The 20,085-nt window shown below is 53.5% G+C and overlaps 1 protein-coding gene across 3 annotated transcripts; it reads left to right on the top strand.

Annotated features, from left to right (window-relative positions):
* Nucleotides 1–2,815: 2,815 nt before the first annotated feature.
* On the top strand, nucleotides 2,816–18,328 carry PITX1 (paired like homeodomain 1). 3 transcript variants are annotated; one of them, XM_066197242.1, is made up of 4 exons: nucleotides 2,816–2,946; nucleotides 11,727–11,908; nucleotides 14,728–14,933; nucleotides 17,654–18,328. In XM_066197242.1, exons 2-4 carry the CDS (start codon nucleotides 11,746–11,748, stop codon nucleotides 18,191–18,193), a joined length of 909 nt encoding a protein of 302 aa, XP_066053339.1. In that variant the 5' UTR covers nucleotides 2,816–2,946; nucleotides 11,727–11,745; the 3' UTR covers nucleotides 18,194–18,328. The 3 variants fall into 3 exon arrangements, with proteins under 3 accessions (XP_066053339.1, XP_066053341.1, XP_066053340.1); XM_066197244.1 differs by lacking the exon at nucleotides 2,816–2,946 and adding an exon at nucleotides 8,548–8,554; XM_066197243.1 differs by lacking the exon at nucleotides 2,816–2,946 and adding an exon at nucleotides 11,438–11,597.
* The last annotated feature ends 1,757 nt before the right edge of the window (nucleotides 18,329–20,085 follow it).

Below are 20,085 nucleotides of genomic sequence, written 5' to 3'. Positions count from 1 at the left end.
AGTGAAGCAGGGAGGGGACTGAAGTTCTGGAAATATTTCCCTGAATGGATGATCTTGCAGGCCTGACTCACACCAAGGTCCCAGCGGAGTGAATGAGAGGGCTGCTGGACTCATGTATAGAGGGAAAATTTCGTTATTGACTCCCTTCCCCCCATATGGTTAGGTCTGTCTTGGGAAGGACAATATTTTCCAAACAATTTGTCATTTCTTTTTCTGAGCTCTCCTTTCCTCTTGGCTCCAAAACAAATGTGTGTGCACAGAAAGAAGCTTATTCCTTTACAGTTTGCCTCTTCTGGGAAGTTTAGAAATGTTACAATCCAGTCATGTTCCAAACATCCCAGTTTCTCCCAGAGCAGCAGTGTAGCCTTTTAGACACTATTCCAAGGATGGACTAACAGGGAAGGCTGCAAATAAAGAAATGGGTGAGTTTGGAGAGTAATTTCTTCACTATATTTGGAAATATGGAGAGACATTCTTTTAACAAATGTTTGTGATGGTTTAAAAAAGAAATTGCAAAGGGTTCTTCTGTTTGTGTAGGAACAATCTGTGCCATCATCACACAGAATATTATCTTGGCTGTGGAAACAATACTTTCGGAAACTGGCTTGGCTTGGAGGTGATTTGATGCTGGTTTGGTTGGCAGTGGGAGGGTCAGCTGGTGATGAGATGCCCTTCCCTCCCAACCCCCTGCAGCGCTGGACACTCCTCGCTGTCTTTTGGGCACAAGCCCTGGTGTGTTATTGACACCCCTCAATCCATCTGATGTCTTCTCTGGGGGAGAAGCTTTGCAACGACCACCTTTTATTCCGGAAGCTGAGAAAAGCAGACACTGAGACTAATTAATCCACCTCTGAACCGAACATGAGGGAAACATGATTTAGACACCTGCTTATATTCACGGCTTCTATTTCCACCTTACCCCACTTCCCTCCTACATCTTGCCTCAAAGCTACACTTGTTTTTTTTTACTACCTGAAGCTTGCTGTTAATGCTGTTAGTGTTCAGAAATGTCTCAGTTCAACTGATCTATGTGGCTGAGGAGCTCAGTCAGGTTTTCGACCTATCATACACATTCTGCAAGGACTGTCTCCCAGACTAGGAGAGGTGGAATCTGTATGTAATCTGCCCTTGCAGCCCAGAGGCCACAAGCCAGCCCCACTGCCCTGCTGGGTGGTCTCTTACCAGTTGTTTGCTTCTCCAGAGGTCTTTTGATCCCCTCTAAAAGGGGGTTAACTATGAGCTTGTCCCTCCAGAAGGAGACTCCTGAGGTGGGGGATATTCCAGCATCCATATCCGATCTTCATGGAGGAAGGATCTTGACAGCAACAACCCAGGCTGAATGTAGGCAGGATGCTCTCAATATTTGCCGTATCTACCTGCTCATAGTCATGACTCAAATTACTTGAAAACTTTCACAGAATCAGAATCACGGGCTGGGTACAGTAGGAGGGGACCACTGGAGGTCCTCTAGTCCAACCTCCCTGAAGAATTTCTTCAGCACCCACCCACAGCCCTGGGCAAAGCCTCTCCTGGTGCTGAGTGAGCTGTGCCCTGGTTCTGGACCATCTGCACAACTGGTAGGACACAGGGTGTCTCCCCAGCTCCTCAGGCAGACAGGCAGGCAGCCTGGGAAGCTCCCCTCCGTCCTCAACATGTAAACATCTGCTGGAGGAAGACTTTTCTCCTAATAACACATCATTAAACATTGATTTAAAGACAATCATCTTCCCTCTTTTCAGCTTCACAGCACCTTTAAAACAGCTGTTAGGCTGCAGAGGGGATGATCAGCTGAACAGGAAACACATTGTTAGCTCCCAGCATTAAAACAGTAGAATGCATTAATTTATGAGCTCCTACTCCCTCTCCAAAAGTTTTATTATGTTAATATCACCTTGATGTGCTGGTAGGCCCCAGTGCCAAAGCCTCTTTCACACAGTATGTGCCATCCTAAATTACAGGCTGGGTGCCTCCTGGAACTGCCTTTGGAAAACTGGAGTAAACCAGCAAGCACTGAAGTTAATATTATCTTACAGACTAACAACCAGCTAATGCTAGACATGTGAATCCCATTTACTTCTTCTCTCTATAACAAATGGCAAGTGTGGGACTGGACTGTTCCTGATTTTATGCTATTTATCTTTCTGATCCATTCCATATTCATTGTCCTTAGTTTTCAGCTACAGTTATAGCCTGTGTGCGTACAAGTGTGCGACCTGCTCTGCTTAGGAAAGCCCTAGGCACACCCCTGCTGTTGTGTTTGCTTGGTCACTGCATGTGTTTTGTGTTTTTCTCTTGAGAGGGAAGCTTCCAGGGGGTAGGTATGAGATATCTGGAACTCCAGAAGCATCCCTGGAAAATTAAAGCGGACCAAGGGCCTGGGAATGAGCAGTGAGCTCAGTATGCCGATATCACCCAGGCAAGCGTCTCCTGGAGCCCTGCATCCTCCAGCCCGGGCAGCCCTGCCCCGCTGCCTTCCCCCGGGTGCTTAGCGCTGAGCTCCCAGTTCCACACTGAAGTCCTGAAGCAAGAGAGTATTTCAGCGTGGGGGGGTGGGGGGAAGAAGTAAAAAACGAGGCCATTCCTTGTCCCTGTCCCTTCGGACAAAAGCCCCAGCCGGGAGGAAATGAAGAGGGCAGGGGCGGTGTAGCCAGGAGCACGAAGCCGCCCCCCGAGAGAGGCTCGGCCGGGCGGGAGCCGCCGGACGCGGGGGGCCGGCCTCGGGGATGCCGTCGGCGGCAGGACGGAGGTGCGGGGCGGCCGGCGCCGCCGGGCTCCCGGTGCGGGCGGCGGTGGCCCCGGCCCTCCCCCGTCTGCGGCACCCTGGGACGGGGCTGACGTCAGGAGGAGACGGGGAAATCTCCCAAGAAAACCCTGGAGCGGCGGCCGGGGCGCGCACAGCGCCCGCCGGGCCCGGCACCCCGCCGCCGCCGCCGCGCGCACCGCCCGGTGAGTTCCCCACGCGCGTCCCCGCCGCGCCCGGCCCGTCCCACGCGTGTCGCCGCCCGTCCCTCCCGGCCGTGCCCGGCCCGTCCCACGCGTGTCGCCGCCCGTCTCTCCCGGCCGTGCCCGGCCCGCCCCCCACGCGTGCGCCCCGCTCCCCGGCCCGCCCCACGCCGCGGGTGTCCGCGCCCGTCCCGCGGAGCCGTCCTGCCGCCGAGCCCCGCTCGCCTCCTCGGGGCTGTCCGGGCGGCCGCGGGGCCGCGGGCGCGGCCGGGGGTGCGGAGCGTTCCGCGGTGCCAGACAAAAGCCGAGCCGGGGCGTGCGGCCCCTCAAGTCGGCCTCGCCTCCCGCCCCGCGCTCCCCGCTCCGCTCTCCGCGCAGTCCTTGACATCTTTATACCGTGTATAAATTCTTTCGGGGCCTCTGGGCTTCGTCAGCGCTGACAAATGCGCTGGGAAAGGCAATTCCAGAGGAGTTACCTCATTTTATAATTTTTAAATGTGTGTGTATATTATTATTATTATTATTATTATTATTATTATTATTATTATTATTGTTATTATTATTGTTATTATTATTGTTATTGTTACTATTTACTTTTTTTTCCCAAACGCACCGTAACGTTTCCAGCCCCCCAGCGCTGCTGCTCGGGGCGCTCCGCGGCTCGTCCGCGGTGCGCTGGGCGGGGAGGCCGGTGGCGGCAGCGATGCCCGGAGCTTCAGGCGGCCCCGGGACGAGCCGGGGCTCTGGGTGATGCGGGCGGGGGCTGCGCGGTGCCTCCGCGGGGCTGCGCCGCCGCGGTGAAGAGACGGCTGCTGCCGGGGATGCCCGGGCGAAGAGACCCTGGGCCGTCGAGGAATTTTCCTTTTCAGGAAAATAATATTCTACAGCCCCTGTGCTTTCCTCTTTTTGATTTGGGTTTTCTTTTGTTTTTATTTTAATTTTTAAAAGAGGTACCGTCTTTGGGAAGTACATGTATCGCGGGTTCCGCGCAGCTCCCGTGGCAGAGTAAAGTCGTGGAACTGGGGGAGAAATGGTTTTTCTCCGCGTGTTAACCCCGCTTAAATGGAAGTGAGGAATGCCCACCGATGTTATCTTTCGGGGATTTCGTTTTTAGTCCCGCGTTAAAAACTTTGTCGCTAAGCGAGTTTTCTATTATTTCTATTATTTTCTAATTTTTCGTCCCTTTTCCCCAAATTTTGGCAACCACGCTGCAGACAAACACAAAGTCCGAGTCACGAATTGAACATAAAAAGATACGTAGTGCTTGAAACGAGAACCTAGATGTTGTTTGCTTTTTTAAATACCAATTTAAATATATATATTTTTCCACTTAACAAACCAAAGTCCATGTTCTCCAGGTTATTCCCTGCGCCAGCTCCAGCCACCTATATAAAAACTGACTTCCAAATATTTCCTGAGGTCTACTTCACTGGCGGTACTTCCCTAAAAATCCTTCATTTGCCTGAAATACGAACAAAGTCCTTGGAAATCCCGCGCTGGAGACATGGCCACATTGCCCTGAGAAAGCTTTAGACGAGTTAGAGGCGCCTGAGACCGAGGCAGATTTTTCCTACCGACACCCACTGCCGAGCAATAACCTGGCGGCTCTGCCACCTCTCCTTTACAGTGCTTTTTATTGTTCATGCATGTTGTTATGAAATTGTGTATTTCCGTATATATATAATTATTTTATATGTATTTATATAATTATTTTTAGATATATTTATATAAATATCTCCTTCTTCTTGGGCTAATAGAAGAGCACGCATTTCTCCCAGAAAATGACCGCAGATGAAACAATTCATTATTTCCCTCCCGTGATGAACCGCTCGGATATATATTGCTTTTAAATAACAAAAGGGGAGGAGAAAGCATTCTCTAGTAAAGCCGAATACCTTCGTTAGACCGCCTCCTAAACGTGCTAATAAAACTAATTCGTTTTATTTGCCCTGCACTTTTATATCTAACCCGGCGCGCTGATTAGCACAGCCCTCTGGAAGGCGGTGTGTTCCTATCTCTCCCCGAGATGTGCCCGTTAAGATACGGCCGTTCCCACAATGAAACTGGAAAGAAAAGTGTCCCGTGCCTTTATCTCGGCGGTGTTTGCTCGTGGGGCAGTGGAGACGAGCGGAGCTGCGCCAGGAGCACCGCCGTGCTGCCGAGCAGCGGGACGAGATCAGCCCTTTGGGGGCAAATAAGAAAAAAAGTCCGAAGAAAAAAATTGAAAGGAGAGAGAGAGAAAAAAAATATATTTTATATATATATATGTGGAGAGGGGAGGAGGAGAAGAAAAGAAAATAAGAGAAAAATTTAAAAGGAAGAAAAGTATAAAAGGAGGGAAAATAAACAAAATAATAGAGAAGATAAGCCGAATGTGCTCAACGGTTAATTATTTCTCTGATTTTGCATTTTAAGGCAGGAAATGTGTAGGTCTTGCAGAGATTCGCTGCTGTTCTAAGCACGTTAAAGAGTCCAGCGCATTATTAGAATATTTCAGCCCTTCAGGAAATGTCCCCTTGAAGGGAAATGTGTTTCTCCCATCCAAATGCTGGAGCAATTAAGAGGTTGCTCGCCCTAAACAAAGTGGGGGAAACCCACAAGGAAACCTAATGTCGATCATTCTAAATGTAGCCTCTTTTTTCTCCTGAAGAAGAGTCTTCAGCAAATGTCAACGGAGTCCTCGGCCCTCTGATTATCCTGTTTCAGAGGCATCTTTTTGAGCCCACAAAAGAGCCACATTTCGGGATCTAAAGATGCACAGAGTAATATGAGCAGGCTGCCTAGCAAACTCCGGTGCCCCTTCCTCCATCAATTAATCAGAAAAGCATGTTCGCTCTGCCCGGAGAGGGAATTGTGTGGCTATATTGTGATTTTCCCCTATTTCTCCCCCACCTAGGGAAAAAAAATCCGGATTCCTGAGCTATCCATCCTCCGACGCTGTCATTACAGTGCACTGACACTCTGCCACTCACATCAGTTTTATCAGAGATAAATCCAAACCGCTGCTAGCAGCAAATTCATATTTTCTTGGAGAGGAGTTCAGTGCCTGTGGTCTGACGCATGCGAGGAGGGCTGGGAGGCAGCTCCTGGCAAGGGTGAGACTGAGCCGCCAGGGGTTTGGGGGTAAAAGGAGTTGTGCCAGGTCGGACAACTACGAAATTTTTCGGGGTGCTGGTAGAATGACGGCCGAAGTGAACCAGCACCATCCCACTCCACCCCCGGCTGCTTCCAGCTGCAGAAACCCGAAGAAGAAAACCGTTTCTCCAGCCGTCAGTCCCTGCATTTCAAGAAAGCCTTGGGGTATCATTTGTATCTGTCAGAAAACATTAAGCCTTCAACTTTTTCATCCCAAGTTTTTTTTCAAGCGCTGCCGCTGGCCGCCGCGCCCGAGGGAGCCCCGGAGCGGGATGCGGATGGCGGGGCGGGGAGGCAGCCCCGGGTGTCCCAGGTGCCCCGGGAAGTGTCCCGGAGCAGACACCTCCTTGTGTGTTTCCCCCGCGGTGTTTCAGTGGCGGGGAGAGCCGGGGTGGTGGGGCAGGGTCGGCCGGAGCGAGGGGAGCGGGATGGGGCAGGGGGGCGGTGGGAGGGCGGGGGCGCCCAGAGCGGCCGCTGGAAACCCTCCTCAGAGCATCCGCGGCGCGGAGAGGCCCTGCGCTCCCGCGGAAGGCGGAGGCTTGGCCGGCATACGGAGGGACGAAGGCTACGAGTCCAAAAGGGGCTGATTTCGTTTTGCTATACTTCTTAGGAAAATTGCTGTCCTCTGGCTGCGCAGAGGAGGACAGGCCGGCCGGGAGCCAGCGTAATTTTCCACCTTCCCCTCCTGAGCGATTTAACACGCACTTCGGGCTGGGTTTCTTCCCTCTCTCTGCTTCCCTCTCCACCCCGCCCGTGGGGGACCCGGCTCTAGCTCCGGCGAAGGTCGGGGGGTTCTGGGGCTCCTTTCGCCGTTTTGGGGTTTTGCTTCTTTTTCCCTTCAGGCCGGGGGCAGGGTCGCGCGGGGAGAGGAGAGCTTTGCCTTGCGCAGGGGCGTGAACGCGGATCTCCAGCTTGTGCGTAAGATTCATGCTGTTCATTTGGGGTGATGTTGTTTTGGGGCAGGACACTCCCGGAACACATCCCCGACGGACACCACCCCCACGGTACAGCTCAACAGCAACCCCCGCCCCCGCAGTGCGCTCCGTGCTCCGCGGGGCATCGCGCAGTCCTGCGCACACATTGCCGGACCCTGCTTCCTCCGACACGCGTGGTCATCCCGTGGGCCAGAGCCACGCATCAGCAAAGGCGTTCCCACCGTGCACTTTTTGGATGGTTCCATTATTAAAAGTTGTTTTCCTGCAGCAGGTCCGGTCTCCTGGGTTCAGCGAAGGGGGAGACGGGGGAGGTTGGCAGTCTTGGTTTGGGCTTGGTTTGGCTGAGATTGCATTGTTTGGGTTTGTCTTGGCTTGGTCTGGTTGCATTCGTTGTGGTTTGGTTTGGTTTGGTTTGGTTTGGTTTGGTTTGGTTTGGTTTGGTTTGGTTTGGTTTGGTTTGGTTTGGTTTGGTTTGGTTTGGATTCACTGAGTGGACTTCAGTTTGGCTGAGCTGGATTTGGTTTGCTGAGTTTGTTTGAATTGGAGTTGTTTGGAGTGCGTTTGGCTGGGTTTGGTTGAACTGAATTTGGTAGGGTTTGCCTTGAAAGGCTTCTCCCTCCTCTCTTGCCTCACTGCAGCTCTGTTTTTCAGCAGGCTTCCCTCTCTTCTCGGGTAGAGGTGTGCTTGGGAAGAGGTGTCTTCATTTTTGTAACAATTCCCAATAATTTATGGACTGAATCTGAGTCTATACAACGGTAATAAATCCGAAAAGGAAAAGCTGGCAGAGACTGAACTTCACCACCTGATATACGGCCCAGGTGGTTTGGCATTGGCTGCAAGCACCGCAACCAGCCGGGGATGGGAGCCTGTCTCCCAAAGCAGGGACGCCCTCCAGACACCTGGGGGTGAAACGGCCCTGTCCCCTCGGGGACAGTGAGAGTGCCACTCTCGGACAGATGCGTCTCTTCTTCATTGGGCTGTCACTGCCGTGGCCAGAGCTGATTTATTTCTAAGCGCCATCCTTAGTTCTGGGGTTATTTATAGCAGGAGGAAGCGGAGCGGTTTTATTTTCGGGTTTCCAGCCTTCCACAGATCCCTGCCGCAGTCCCCAGCCGGGGATGGCGGGAGAGCGGTGGCTGCGCGGGCGCGGAGCCGGCGGTGCTCTCCGGCCGCCCCACTCGGAGCGTTCCCACCACGGGCAAAGCTGTCCTGCCACCCCGGGTCCCCGCTGGAGTTCCGCGGGTCCCGCTGGCCCCGGCCCCACCCTCCCTCCGCCTCTGCCCGGCCCTTCCCACGCCCACGCAGGTCGCGGCTCCCCGGGGACGTCCTGGCGGAGTCTCTGCGGCCGGGCTGCTGCGGCCCCTCCTCCTTCCCGCGGCTCCTCAGCCCCCCGCGAGGTGGTGGGAGAAAGGGGAACCCGAGGCCGGTGCCCCGGTCCTGCTCAGCCTGTGGGGCCGCTAGGCCGCTTTCCAGTCCCGGGAAGAGCAGCCGGCTCCGAGTGGGACATCAAGGCTTGCCTTGGGTCGTGGTCTGGCTGAAAGGTGAGACGTGACGTCAGGGAGGCAGCGAATGACGTCACGCGAATGGAATCATGACGTAGCGCCCAGTGGAAGGAGCCGCCGGCGAGAGGTGTCCTCGCCATCCCGAGGCAGAGCGCGTTTGGATGGGAGGGAAGAGGAGAAAATGCAGATCTGGGGGTGACCGCCCTGTGGGCACACTCTGTGTCGTGACATAGATGTCGCAATTAGCAACGGCAATAACCGGGAGGGTTTGATCCTGTGCTGTAGGACTGTGCCCGCTCCACAGAGCTCGGAGTGAGTGGATGCCCTTAAATCCACGTGTGATTTACGTGTGAGACGCACAGACAAGACAGGTACACGGTATGGATTAGATGGATATAAGCTATAGATTAGCTAGATCTGTGATATAGATCTATGATATATTCTCCCACTGCCGACCGGTGCGCAGGTGTGCAGTAAATGCCCGCCCACAGCACGGCCCGGGCACGGACACTCATGGAGACTGTCAGGAGACAACCGGGAGCTGCTCCGGCTGCCGAGGGCCAGCCCGTTGCTCTCTGTTTAAGGGCGGTATCGGGGGGTGTCTGCCCCGGTGACCCCCCAGGAGGAACCAAGGCGTGCGGTCGCTTGGGAAGACAACCGGACCCGGCACTACCGCTGTCGCCGCCTCGGTAGAATCACTCCGGTGCCCGGACAGAGCCTATCTTTGCGCCCAGCCGGGAGGAATTGAACCTAGAACGAATATTTTAAAACGAGATTTTATAGAACAGAATAAAAACTGCGATTAGTTGTATTATTTAAAAAAATTTAAAAAAATTAAAAGGGAAAATTAAAAGGAACTAAAAAATGCTGCCTCCTGTTCGGGGGCTGCTGTGACCAGTGGGTTTAAAATAGCCGGAGCGGAGCCGGGCTGTTGGCAGACTCGTGGAATCACAGAACCATCAAGGTTGAAAAAGACTCTTAAGGTCAACGAGTCCCACCGCCTCCCTCCAGCACGGCGCGCTGGGCTCCATCCCCCTTCCGCCGAGGGCGACAGGCCGACCCCGGGCTGCCGCCCACGGAAAAAAAAAAGGGAAAAAAGGGGACGGTGAAGGGTCTCAGACACGGTGTGCTTTTGCAGTATATTCACCTCCCTCCTCCTTGGGAGAAAGGCCGCTCCCACCTCTTGCTTCTCACACGGGAGGAGGTCTCCATCCTTCCCGTGCCGTGCCTCCTGCATCAGCTGAGCCCCTCGAGGCCCAGAGACCCTGGTAAATATTTGCATTTTAAACCACGTCCATCTTAAACAGCCCCTAGGTTGCCTGGTTCACCTCGGGTGCTCGAAATTCCCAGTCGTTTGCAGACTCCTGAGCGAAGTTCAGCCGGGAGCGGCGAACAGGCAGAAGGACATCAAGATGTCTCAAAAAAAAAAAATAAAATAAACAAAAAGAAAGAGAGCACGAGAGAGCCGACCCTGACAGCACCCACATGTACATCCCCTGAGCGGTGCTTAAGACCAGAGGTGAAGGGGTTGGGAGCTTTGTGCTCCCCCCGCCTGGGATCCCCGAGCCTTGCAGGGTGCTGCCAGAGGTGCGGGGCGGGCCCGGCTCCATCTCCCCGGCGGGTCGGAAAAAGCCTGCGCGGCTGGAACACTGTTTCCCTCCACTTTTCCATAAAACAGTTCAAAAGTTCTCTCCCACATCTTTACTTGATTTGAAAGCAAAATAGAGTGTCAGGATAGATCAGTTGAAGTGAGCCGAGAAAGCAGAGAGGAGAGAGGGTCCTTTCCTTAGGCGGTCATAGCCAGGATCTTCCTCCCGTTTTCCTTCTCCCCTTTCCCCTCATCCCCGGTACCCGCGGCTCGCACCTTCCTTCCCCCGCGGGTTTTTCCACTTCGCCAGAACACCGAGGTATTGTCCAGGAGGGCGAAGGCTGTATCCCGGCCTTCGTGGGCAGCACGGGGGACCGGCCCTGCTCCACACGCCCCTGCTCCGGGACAGGGTGACCCATGCCGGGGAAGGGGTCTGCCGATGAGGGGTTGGGGTCTCCCACTCCCTCCCCGCCGACTGCCCCGGCCCCCGGACTGGCATAGTCGCAGAGACCCCTCCCGAGGGTCACCGCGAGTTCGGCTGCAGCAGGAAAATTATTTGTTATTAATCATGTGCTGAAAGATGATGTGATGGGAGAGATGGCACTGCCGCTGCTCCCCGAGCTGCGCTCCCCCAGCCGCCAGGCAGGGCCCGGGCAGCGCTGTTATAACCCCCGCAGCCTGGAAAACAATGTTTCAAAAGGTTAAAACCCATTCAGACACGGTCCACAGCCCAAGCCCCCCTGCAGGAACATTTTCCCCGTGGAATTGAAACGTGGTGGGGTCGCTCAGCCCCGCGCAGAGATGCTGAGGAGTGCGCGGGTGCGCATCCATTGCTGGGTACGGAGGTTCCGCGGGTCGTGAGGCCCAGCCTGGAAGGGTGGGGGGATACCCGTAGGGATGCCGTGCTCCGCGGGGGCGCAACCTGCGCGCTGCCGGCCGGTAGGGGATTACGGAGGGGGGGTGAACTGACGGGGTGCTGGGGGCGGGCGGGGGTCCTCAGAGGATTGTTCACCTTTCCATTCGTTTGTGAAATATTTTGAATACATCACCGAGTTTGGGGGAGGAGGCGGGTGAAGAGAAGGAGGAGGGAAGGCACCCCCGAAGGAGCCGCGGCCAGGCGGCGGGGGCCGGGCAGGGGCGGCGGGGGGCCGCGGGTCTGGCCGCGGGCGCGCAAGGGGTGCGGATGGCGGGGAGAGCGGAGGCAGGTCCCGCGCGGCCGGGCTGGGCCAGCGCTAGATGGAGTGATGCATGAGCGAGACGGGGAGGTTTTAACCTTCAGGGGGAGGAGCCCCGTTTAACTACAGGCATTTGTTCTAGGGCAGGTCACTTTAATCTCTTTAGCTTTAAACTGTCCAACTCGCAACTCGCGTTTCTCTATAAGGGATCTTTACCACTTCCCTGCCTATGCGGCCGGAGCGCCGTGCCTCTTCTCAGCAGAGACAACCGCCTTCCAGGCACTGCCCAGATTGCTTCCGACACCCTTAAAATAATACTGTTAGTAATAAGTGGATTTGCTTTTGGTTTTTGTTGATTTTTTTTTCTTCTTTAAAAAAAAAAAAAAAAAAAAAAAAAAAAGCTCCTTGTTCCTTTCTGTGTGGAATAAACACCTGCAAACTCCCCCAGGCAACCCGGCGCCCCTGCCATGGATTCCTTTAAAGGTGGAATGAATTTGGAGAGACTGCCTGAGAGCTTGAGACCCCAACCCTCCCATGACATGGCTTCCAGCTTCCATTTGCAAAGATCCTCGGAACCCAGAGACCCGATCGACAACTCAGCCAGTGAATCCTCCGACACGGAGGTGCCAGGTAACCCTCCCCCTCCCTGCGCCCCCCGCGGCCCCGGCCCGCTCCCCCCGCGCTGCCACCCCCCTCCCCACCGCGCCTTCCCTCCGCGGGGCGGCCGGGGGTGCTGTGCCTGCACCCCCCGCGCAAGCCGAGGCGATGGAGGGACAAGGGAGAGCGAGAACCGCCGGTGATCGCGGCGGCTCCATCCCAGCCGAGCCCGGGAATCGGAGCGGGGGGCAGGGGCCCTCCTGGAGCTGCCTCTCCCACCCTGCCCGGCGCTGACAGCCCGCCGGGGGGACACATGGCTCCATGGTCCCATCCCAGGAGCTGCTCTCTTTTCTTTATTTGATTTATTTTAAAATTAAAAAAAGAAAACCCAAAACTGTAGTTATTAATTGATGGGGTCGGGAGGAAGGGGGGACTCTGGGGAGTGCGGTTTTGCTGGATGTTTCTGAAATAATGTCAGCTTTTGCCCGGGTTTATTTTCCAGCTCGGGTGGTACAGAGATGGAAAAAAGATCTCTCTGTCAGAGAAAAAAAAAATTTAAAAAGAAAGAAAAGGCAGGCAGAGCCGGAGAGACAGCGTGGGGCCAAGGCAGGCAGCGCGGGCCGCTGCGGAGGGGATGTGCGCGGCCGCGGAGAGGTTTTGTGTGAGGGCTGAGAGCTTTCCCCGCAGGAAAAGGGAAGGATCCCCATGCCCTGACCACAGTGTGCGAGGGCTACGGGGAACGCTGTACTCGCTCAGATTGCATTTAATTAAAACAACTACATTTTTAGAATGACAAGGGAAAGGTAGAAGAGAGGAACAAAAGCTTCAAGAAGGAGTGTGATATTCCTTCTCCAGCAAGGCTGTTTCAGAGGGAGTTTATGTTTTATGCAATTTTAGTTTTCTAATAGCTATTGTTACTCTTCGGGAGTTTTAACCTAGAGAGTGGCTCTGTAAGAGTCGATCCCGAAGTGGCACTCGGTGATAAAAAGGGTTTGGGTTGTGCCTCCCGGCCTGATTCGCAAACAAAGTTAGAGACCGGCGTCTGGAAGGGACACTGAGATTAGAGAGGATTATTGGAGATTAGAGCGGGAGATTTGCTCCATTTTGCCCTACCTCTGTGTGTGACCCCTCGGTGCTGCCGGAGGGTTGAGGAGCTGCCTGCTTTTCTTCTCCGGGAACCTGCAAAGTACCTTTAGATTTTAGTATTTTTTTAATGGGGAAAAAATTGTTACAAAAGCCGATTAAAGATGCCTTGCTTTACGATTTGGAATTGTATCACAGCCCTGCGCTGAGGCCGGATTTTTAGGGAAGACCGGGAGAGTTAAAGTCAGCGCAGGGCAAGGGGCCGCGACCGGAGCCCGTCGGGACCACTGCCTCTTGCCGATCGCCCCCTGCTCCCTTCTCGGCCCGGTTTATCCGAGCTATTCGCAGCCGAAAGCGGGAGGATTTGTTTTGGCGGGGGTTATTTTTGTTTCTGTTTCGCCGCCGCCGCCGGGCCATGCGGCTGGGCCGGTCCGGGGACCAGGGGGCCTGGGGCCGTGGGGTCTGTGCGGAGAGGCCTCGGCTGCACTGCAAACCCCGCAGAGACACCGGCCCCTTTTGGGGGTCCACTCAGCAGCGGGGCTTCGCTGGCACCCTCACCCCTTTTCCTAGGGAGGGCTCCCAGCAAGGTGCGATTCAAGGGTAACTTTGCAAGGACGAGTCTTTCCGGGCTCTGGATTCAGCACACGATTATTTTTAGACTCCTGCTTACCTCGCAGAGGTCGGGGCTGCAGAAATGCCCCCAGGCCCGCGGGCAGAGGGAGAAAACCCTCTGAAAGGGGGTTAAAAATAAACAAAAGAAAAACTCTTGAAAGGAGATAAAATAAAAACTCTAAAGGAGAAACTCGCCGAGGTTGTTCCGTTCTGCAACAGCAGGAGCGAGGCCGGGGGTTGGCCGCGGCCCCCGGCCCTGCCCGGTCCGGCCGCACCTTCCCCGCGCCGCCGGGGCCCAGCCCGGAACACTTTGATTCTGGTCCTTCAGTCCCTCCCCGAGCGCTTCAGCCGCGACAAACTGGGCCGAAAGCGGGCTGGGAGAGCCAGAGACCCCCTCACGAAATGGGAGAGGGGGTTCACAGGGCCGGTGTTGAATTCCTGCTCCCAGCCCGCGCAAATCCCGGCTGAGAAAACCCTCCTTAGTTGTTGGTGTTTTTTTTTTTCTTTCCTTCTTCCAATATGATTTTTGAGGAGGGCTTCACTCAGCCCTATGTTAAAATAAACACCAGAATCCTAAAAGATGGAGAATAAAATGATTATGAAAAGAGAATGAAGTAGGGGAGCTGAGAGGGGCCTTTTGCAATTAATTGCTCCAGGATTTTCCACCCTTGCCCTTCCAAAGTTTCCTGTCGCGGCCGAGCAAAACAAAGACAATGGAGCAAAGATCACGCCTCGGTTTGGAGGGAGCGAGAAGGTGCCGTAGAAAGGCGGTGCGGCCGGTGATACGGGGACCCCGCTCCCCACGAATGCAGTCACCCAGTCGGGCCCGCTCCGAGCCGCTCTGGGGTCCCTCCTGCTGCGTCCCTGGGTGCCCTGGGCTCGGCAGGGCTCCGTGCTCCGTCCCCGGCCGCCCCGGGAAGGGCCGGCTTGGGCTGCGGGCGCTCTCTGGGTTCAGGGCCCAGCGGGACACGAGTGGATGCCCCCACGCGTGCCTCCGGTGGGGTGGGCAGCCCTGGGTGTGGGGCGGGGGTATCTGCCTTTGTGTGCTGGTACTGGGGAAAAAAACTAAAGCAAAAAAAAAAACCACCCCCCCCCAAAAAAAAAAAGAAAATAGAAAAACAAATAAACCAACCATCCCAAACCCGATCCCCTCGCAGAAAAAGAGCGTAGCGGCGAGCAGAAAAACGAGGACGGGGCCGCCGACGACCCAGCGAAGAAGAAGAAGCAGCGGCGGCAGCGGACCCACTTCACCAGCCAGCAGCTGCAGGAGCTGGAGGCCACCTTCCAGCGGAACCGCTACCCCGACATGAGCATGCGGGAGGAGATCGCCGTCTGGACCAACCTCACCGAGCCCCGAGTCCGGGTAAGAGGGGCTGCAACCCCGCCGGGAGCGAGCTCTGCCCTGGGGCCACCGGAGCGTGGGGGCTTGGGGGAGCTTCCCCTTCTGGGAGCGCTGCGACGGTTTGCTCTGGGCTGGATTTTAATGACCAAAATTGGGATCCAGGCCGGAGAGGAGAAATTCAGCTCCCGGCCACGGAGAGCTGCCGGCCGGAGCTGGTCGCGACCGTCGGCCTCGCACTGGGGACGGATTCGAAAAATGGGCGGCGAGCGGTGCAGGGAGCAGCGAAAGGCGGGGGTGGGGAAGGGTCTGACTGTGGGGGGAAGAACCCTCTGGACTGGACGAAAAGCGGCGCGGGGATGGAGCAAACTTCCATCCGAGCAACTTCCCCCTTCTCTGGTTATTCCCTGTAATCGCAACGGCCATGTCCCAACGACCCACTCACTGCCCCTCGCTTTTGCGGCAGCGGGATGGCGAGATCCACCCCGCACGGTGCGGGTCTCGGTGCCGGCGCCTCCCGGCCGCTCATCTCCCGAGGCCGCGGGCTGTTTGTGGAGGCCGAAAGAGAAGGGCAGGGGCTGGGCAGCGGTCGCAAAGTCAATACGCGCTGAAGACACAAACTTGTACCTCCAAGGCGCTCGATTTTTACACGCTTCGGAGCCTATGCCACCATATATATATATATATAAAAATATATATATATATATATGGTGTGTGTGTGTATATGCACATACAGCGTGTGTATACATATAAATGTATATATATGTATATGTATATATATATGTATATATATACATCCCCTCTTAGACAGACTCGAGGTTCAGTAATGTTGGTGCACACGGCGAGAAACATATATGTGTGTGTATATATGCATATATATGTGTGTGTGTGTGTGTGTGTGTGTGCTTCGGCAGTTCCTTAGAGAGATATATATGGGAAAGATCCTGGCCAAAGCGGCTCGGTCTCTATCGATCTATCGCTGTGTCTCGGTTTGTCCATCTCCCAAGTGCTTTTTTCCACCCGAGACATTTCCTGCGCGGTTTCGGCAGTGGTCTCACACCACGGCACCGTGGGCTAAGCACGGGAGGAAACGGGAACTGCGGAGAGAAGCCCCACCACACGGAAAAAAATCTACTTTTTCTTTTTTTCTTTTCGTTTTTTGTTTTTAACTTGGCAATTAAACCCCGAATGACCAAATCGGATTACAGAGATTCTGCTTTTAACATTTAAAGGGTAAACACCCATCTGAAACAAATGCGTCTGAAAGCATTGTCTTAATTGAGTTTAAAACAAAACAAAGCCTGAGCATTAATACTGGTTGAATATTTCAGGGAGCAAATATAGCTTAAATATGAGTTGCAATTAACATAATTTCGTTCTCCTTCTGTGTGGAGATGTTTGGGTTTGATGTTCTGAGATGGCAGATTGCAAATCTAACCTTAATTTGCTATGAGGGCCTTCCTTTAAAATGTCTAGGAGCCATAATTAAAACTATTACCCTCATTTTCAGGAAATTCCTGTCTGGAAGCACCTTCCGAGGAGTATATTACAGGTTTTGAACATGTTGGCTTTCGTTTCCTATTTATACAGGATTCTTTTTATTATTGTTATTTTTTAAAATAGACTCCGCCATCCGTTCCCCCACGGAGTTTCCATCCTTGAGCCCGGTATTTAATAATAGTTGTGCCATTTGTGCGCCGGGAGGGGAGGCCCCAAGAGCCGCCCCCCGCCCCCGCCCCGGCTCCGGAGGGAGCGCAGCCTGCGCGGGGCCGGAGCCCCGGTGTCCGCAGGGAGCTCGTGGGCCCCGGCTTGGTGGGAGAAAGCCGGGGTGCGGTGGGGAGGATGCTGCAAGGGAGGCTCGCAGGCTGGGCGCAGGCGGCAGGCAGAACGATGAAGATTTTTAACCAATTTTTAAAGATTTTTGAAGCTGCCCGGCTTCCATCAGGGAGGACTCAAATGCTTTCCGAGGCATATATATGGATATAGATATATAGATACATGTAGATGATAGATAGATAGATAGATAGATAGATAGATAGATAGATAGATATTATTATATATAAAAATAATAAGAGTGAGACTGGAACCGGTTTTTGCATCAAACAATCAGGACCAGCCCCTCTTCTCTGTTTCCTAGTTAGGGCTGCAAATTCTCATTAGATATAAAGGCGGAGGCTGCATTTATCGGAGGGCGATGCGAGGATTGATTTTTTTTTTTTAACCTAAGCATACTAATCCAATCCCTTTTTTTATGATCTGTAACAGGGGACTTTTATTACACAGCATTAGCGTTCGGAAACGCGGCAGAGCCGGGGCGAGACGGCCCTAATCAGAGCGGGCCGTCTCTTCTCTCCCCTCCTGGCTACGGAAAAGGGGCGGCGGGGGGCCGGGGGGCCGCGGACACCCGCGCAGGCACCCTTGGCAGAGAGGCGGCCGCGCATCCCGGCTGCCACATCCCGCTGGACAGAGAGGGATGCGCGCAGAGCCCGAGGTGCGCCCAGGCACCCTGCGGAGCGGGACCCCGACCCGCGGGGCCGGGGGGCGGCGGGGACAGGCGGTGCGGGGCCGCGGAGCCTGCTCTGGGGTCCCGGAGGGGCTGGCCGGGCCGCGGGGAGCAGAGGCTGGGCTGCGGATACCTGCGGATACCTGCGCTCCCCTGCGCGCATCTGCGCACCGGCGGTGGGGTGGGCGGCAGCTGTGGCCCCGCACTCACCGAGACGTGTCGCTCCCCCCTCCCCACGCAGGTTTGGTTCAAGAACCGCCGAGCCAAGTGGAGAAAGCGGGAGCGGAACCAGCAGATGGACCTGTGCAAGAACGGCTACGTGCCCCAGTTCAGCGGGCTGATGCAGCCCTACGACGACATGTACGCCGGCTACCCTTACAACAACTGGGCCACCAAAAGCCTCACCCCGGCGCCGCTCTCCACCAAGAGCTTCACCTTCTTCAACTCTATGAGCCCCCTCTCCTCGCAGTCCATGTTCTCGGCGCCCAGCAGCATCCCCTCCATGAACATGCCCTCCAGTATGGGCCACTCGGCCGTGCCGGGCATGGCCAACTCCGGCCTCAACAACATCAACAACATCAGCGGCTCCTCGCTCAACTCGGCCATGTCCTCGCCGGCCTGTCCCTACGGGCCGCCGGGCTCGCCCTACAGCGTCTACCGGGACACTTGCAACTCCAGCTTAGCCAGCCTCAGACTGAAATCAAAGCAGCACTCCAGTTTCGGCTACAGCAGTTTGCAAAGCCCCGGCTCTAGTTTAAACGCCTGTCAGTACAACAGTTGACGGACTTGACACAAACCACCTCCAACAAAGCACCGCCGACAAAGCAAAGCAGAAGCAAAGCGACGTTTAACGGAAAAGAAAAAAAAAAAAATAAACCCGATGACGATTAAAAGCAAAACCCAAGCAAGTGAGAGAGGGAAAAAAATAATATAAAGCACTCCCTCCCTCCTCCCCCGCCCCCCAAAAAAAGCCCCGAAAACTCCGCGGACTTCGACTGTCTAGGAAAAAAAAAAAACGGAAAAAAAAAAGGCAAAACAATGATGCAACCAACAAAACAGCGCTTTAAAAATATTTTTAATAATAATAATAATAATAAAATAACCCCATCTAAAACCGTAAACGGACCAGAAAACTTTTGCAAGAGACACCGAAATCTGGTACATGGATGAGTTGCAATTTTTTTCTCTGGATTATGCGGGTTGTATGTGTTTACTTGAACTTGCACAGGAGTCGGTAAGGCGGCCGCTGCCCCGCGAGGAGGGCGGCAGGACGGGACGCCTCGGTGGTAAGAGCTGGTGGGACGGTTCTTGGCCGCTTGTCGCACGGGAAGAGTTTGGTTAATGTTTACCACTGAGAAACAGAATCACACTCGGAAAAAAAATATTAAAAAAAAAAAAAAAAGGTTGGGGGAAGAGGGGAGGGATGAAAAACCAAATCGCAGAGTAGAATCTGCGGGGGAAAAAAAATGGTTGAAATATTAGGTATGAAACTATTAAAATAATAATGACAAGGGTCAACCACTTATATAAGGTTATATTTATATCTACCGTTGCATTGTGCAGGATCATTGTCCTTGGCCGTTGAATAAACTGTTTTTAAAATGCATGATTCTTGATGTTTTTTCTTTAGTTGGAAGTTCTAATCCAGTCATTCCTGATACTAAGCAGCTCAAGGTTCCTACCTCTTCATCCTTTCCAAAAGACTGCAGTATCCCCGGTTGTGAGAGAGCACAGAAACCCTTCAGCAATGCAAAAACTGTTCATCTTTTTCCCCGTCCAAAGTCTTATCCTGATAATGAAATTATCATTCATCTTTATTTAAATGCAGGGGGTGTTTTTTCTCTTTGAAAAGTAAAACCGAAAAGCAACCCCCGTTTTATAAAGTCTCGAAAAAAAGACGAAAAACGGTTTGTTATGAAGTGATTTCAGATACTGCATCTCTGCTAGAGAAACAGCGAGCCTCGGCGTCTGGAAAGGTTCTTAGCAAAGCTGAAAGCGTTCCTTGCTTTTCTAAATGTGAAGGAAAAACAAGGAACCAAAAAATTTCTTAAGGTGTTATTATCTTAAGGTGTTATTATGTAAATATAGATACTTTTACAAGTGCTTGTTGGAAAAAATAAAACAACAAACAAAACATGGAAATTATAAATATGATTTTTATTAATACGCATACAAAACGCATACGAAGTTTAATGGCAGGCATATTTGTTGCTTATTTTTGTCGATACTTATTACCTGTAGATGACAAAGAGACATAAAATGCACACGGTACTCCTTTCCCAGTGTATTTCACACCTGTGGTAAACGTTACGCTGGATGTTTCAATTATGCTGTTGTGGATAAGGATGCAGTATATATATTGTTTTATAAGTTATGTTTTGTGATTTTTTTTTCAAAATTAAGAGCATGGGAATAAAAAAGAAAACTGAAAAAAAAAAAAAACCTAAACCGAAACGAAATCTAGAAATGCCTTTAATGTTCTTTTCCGGCTGTGTTTAAGGGAGCGACTAAACAAGGAGAAAAGCAACTTTCTGTCTCCGGCCCCGTGGTGGCATTTTGAGGAGGCATCCCCCGCTTCCCCCGGTAGTTGCGCCGTCTCCCTGCGTCCCCCCTCCAGTGTCCCGACAGGGCAGGAGCCCCTTTCCCTGCCCCCGCTGCCCGGGGCAGCTCTGG

This window comes from Chamaea fasciata, unplaced genomic scaffold (assembly GCF_029207755.1).
Source record: "Chamaea fasciata isolate MVZ Bird 193981 ecotype frontalis unplaced genomic scaffold, bChaFas1.0.hap1 SCAF_15, whole genome shotgun sequence".
In the NCBI taxonomy this organism is placed as follows: domain Eukaryota; kingdom Metazoa; phylum Chordata; class Aves; order Passeriformes; family Sylviidae; genus Chamaea; species Chamaea fasciata.
This window is presented reverse-complemented; position numbering and strand designations above follow the sequence as displayed.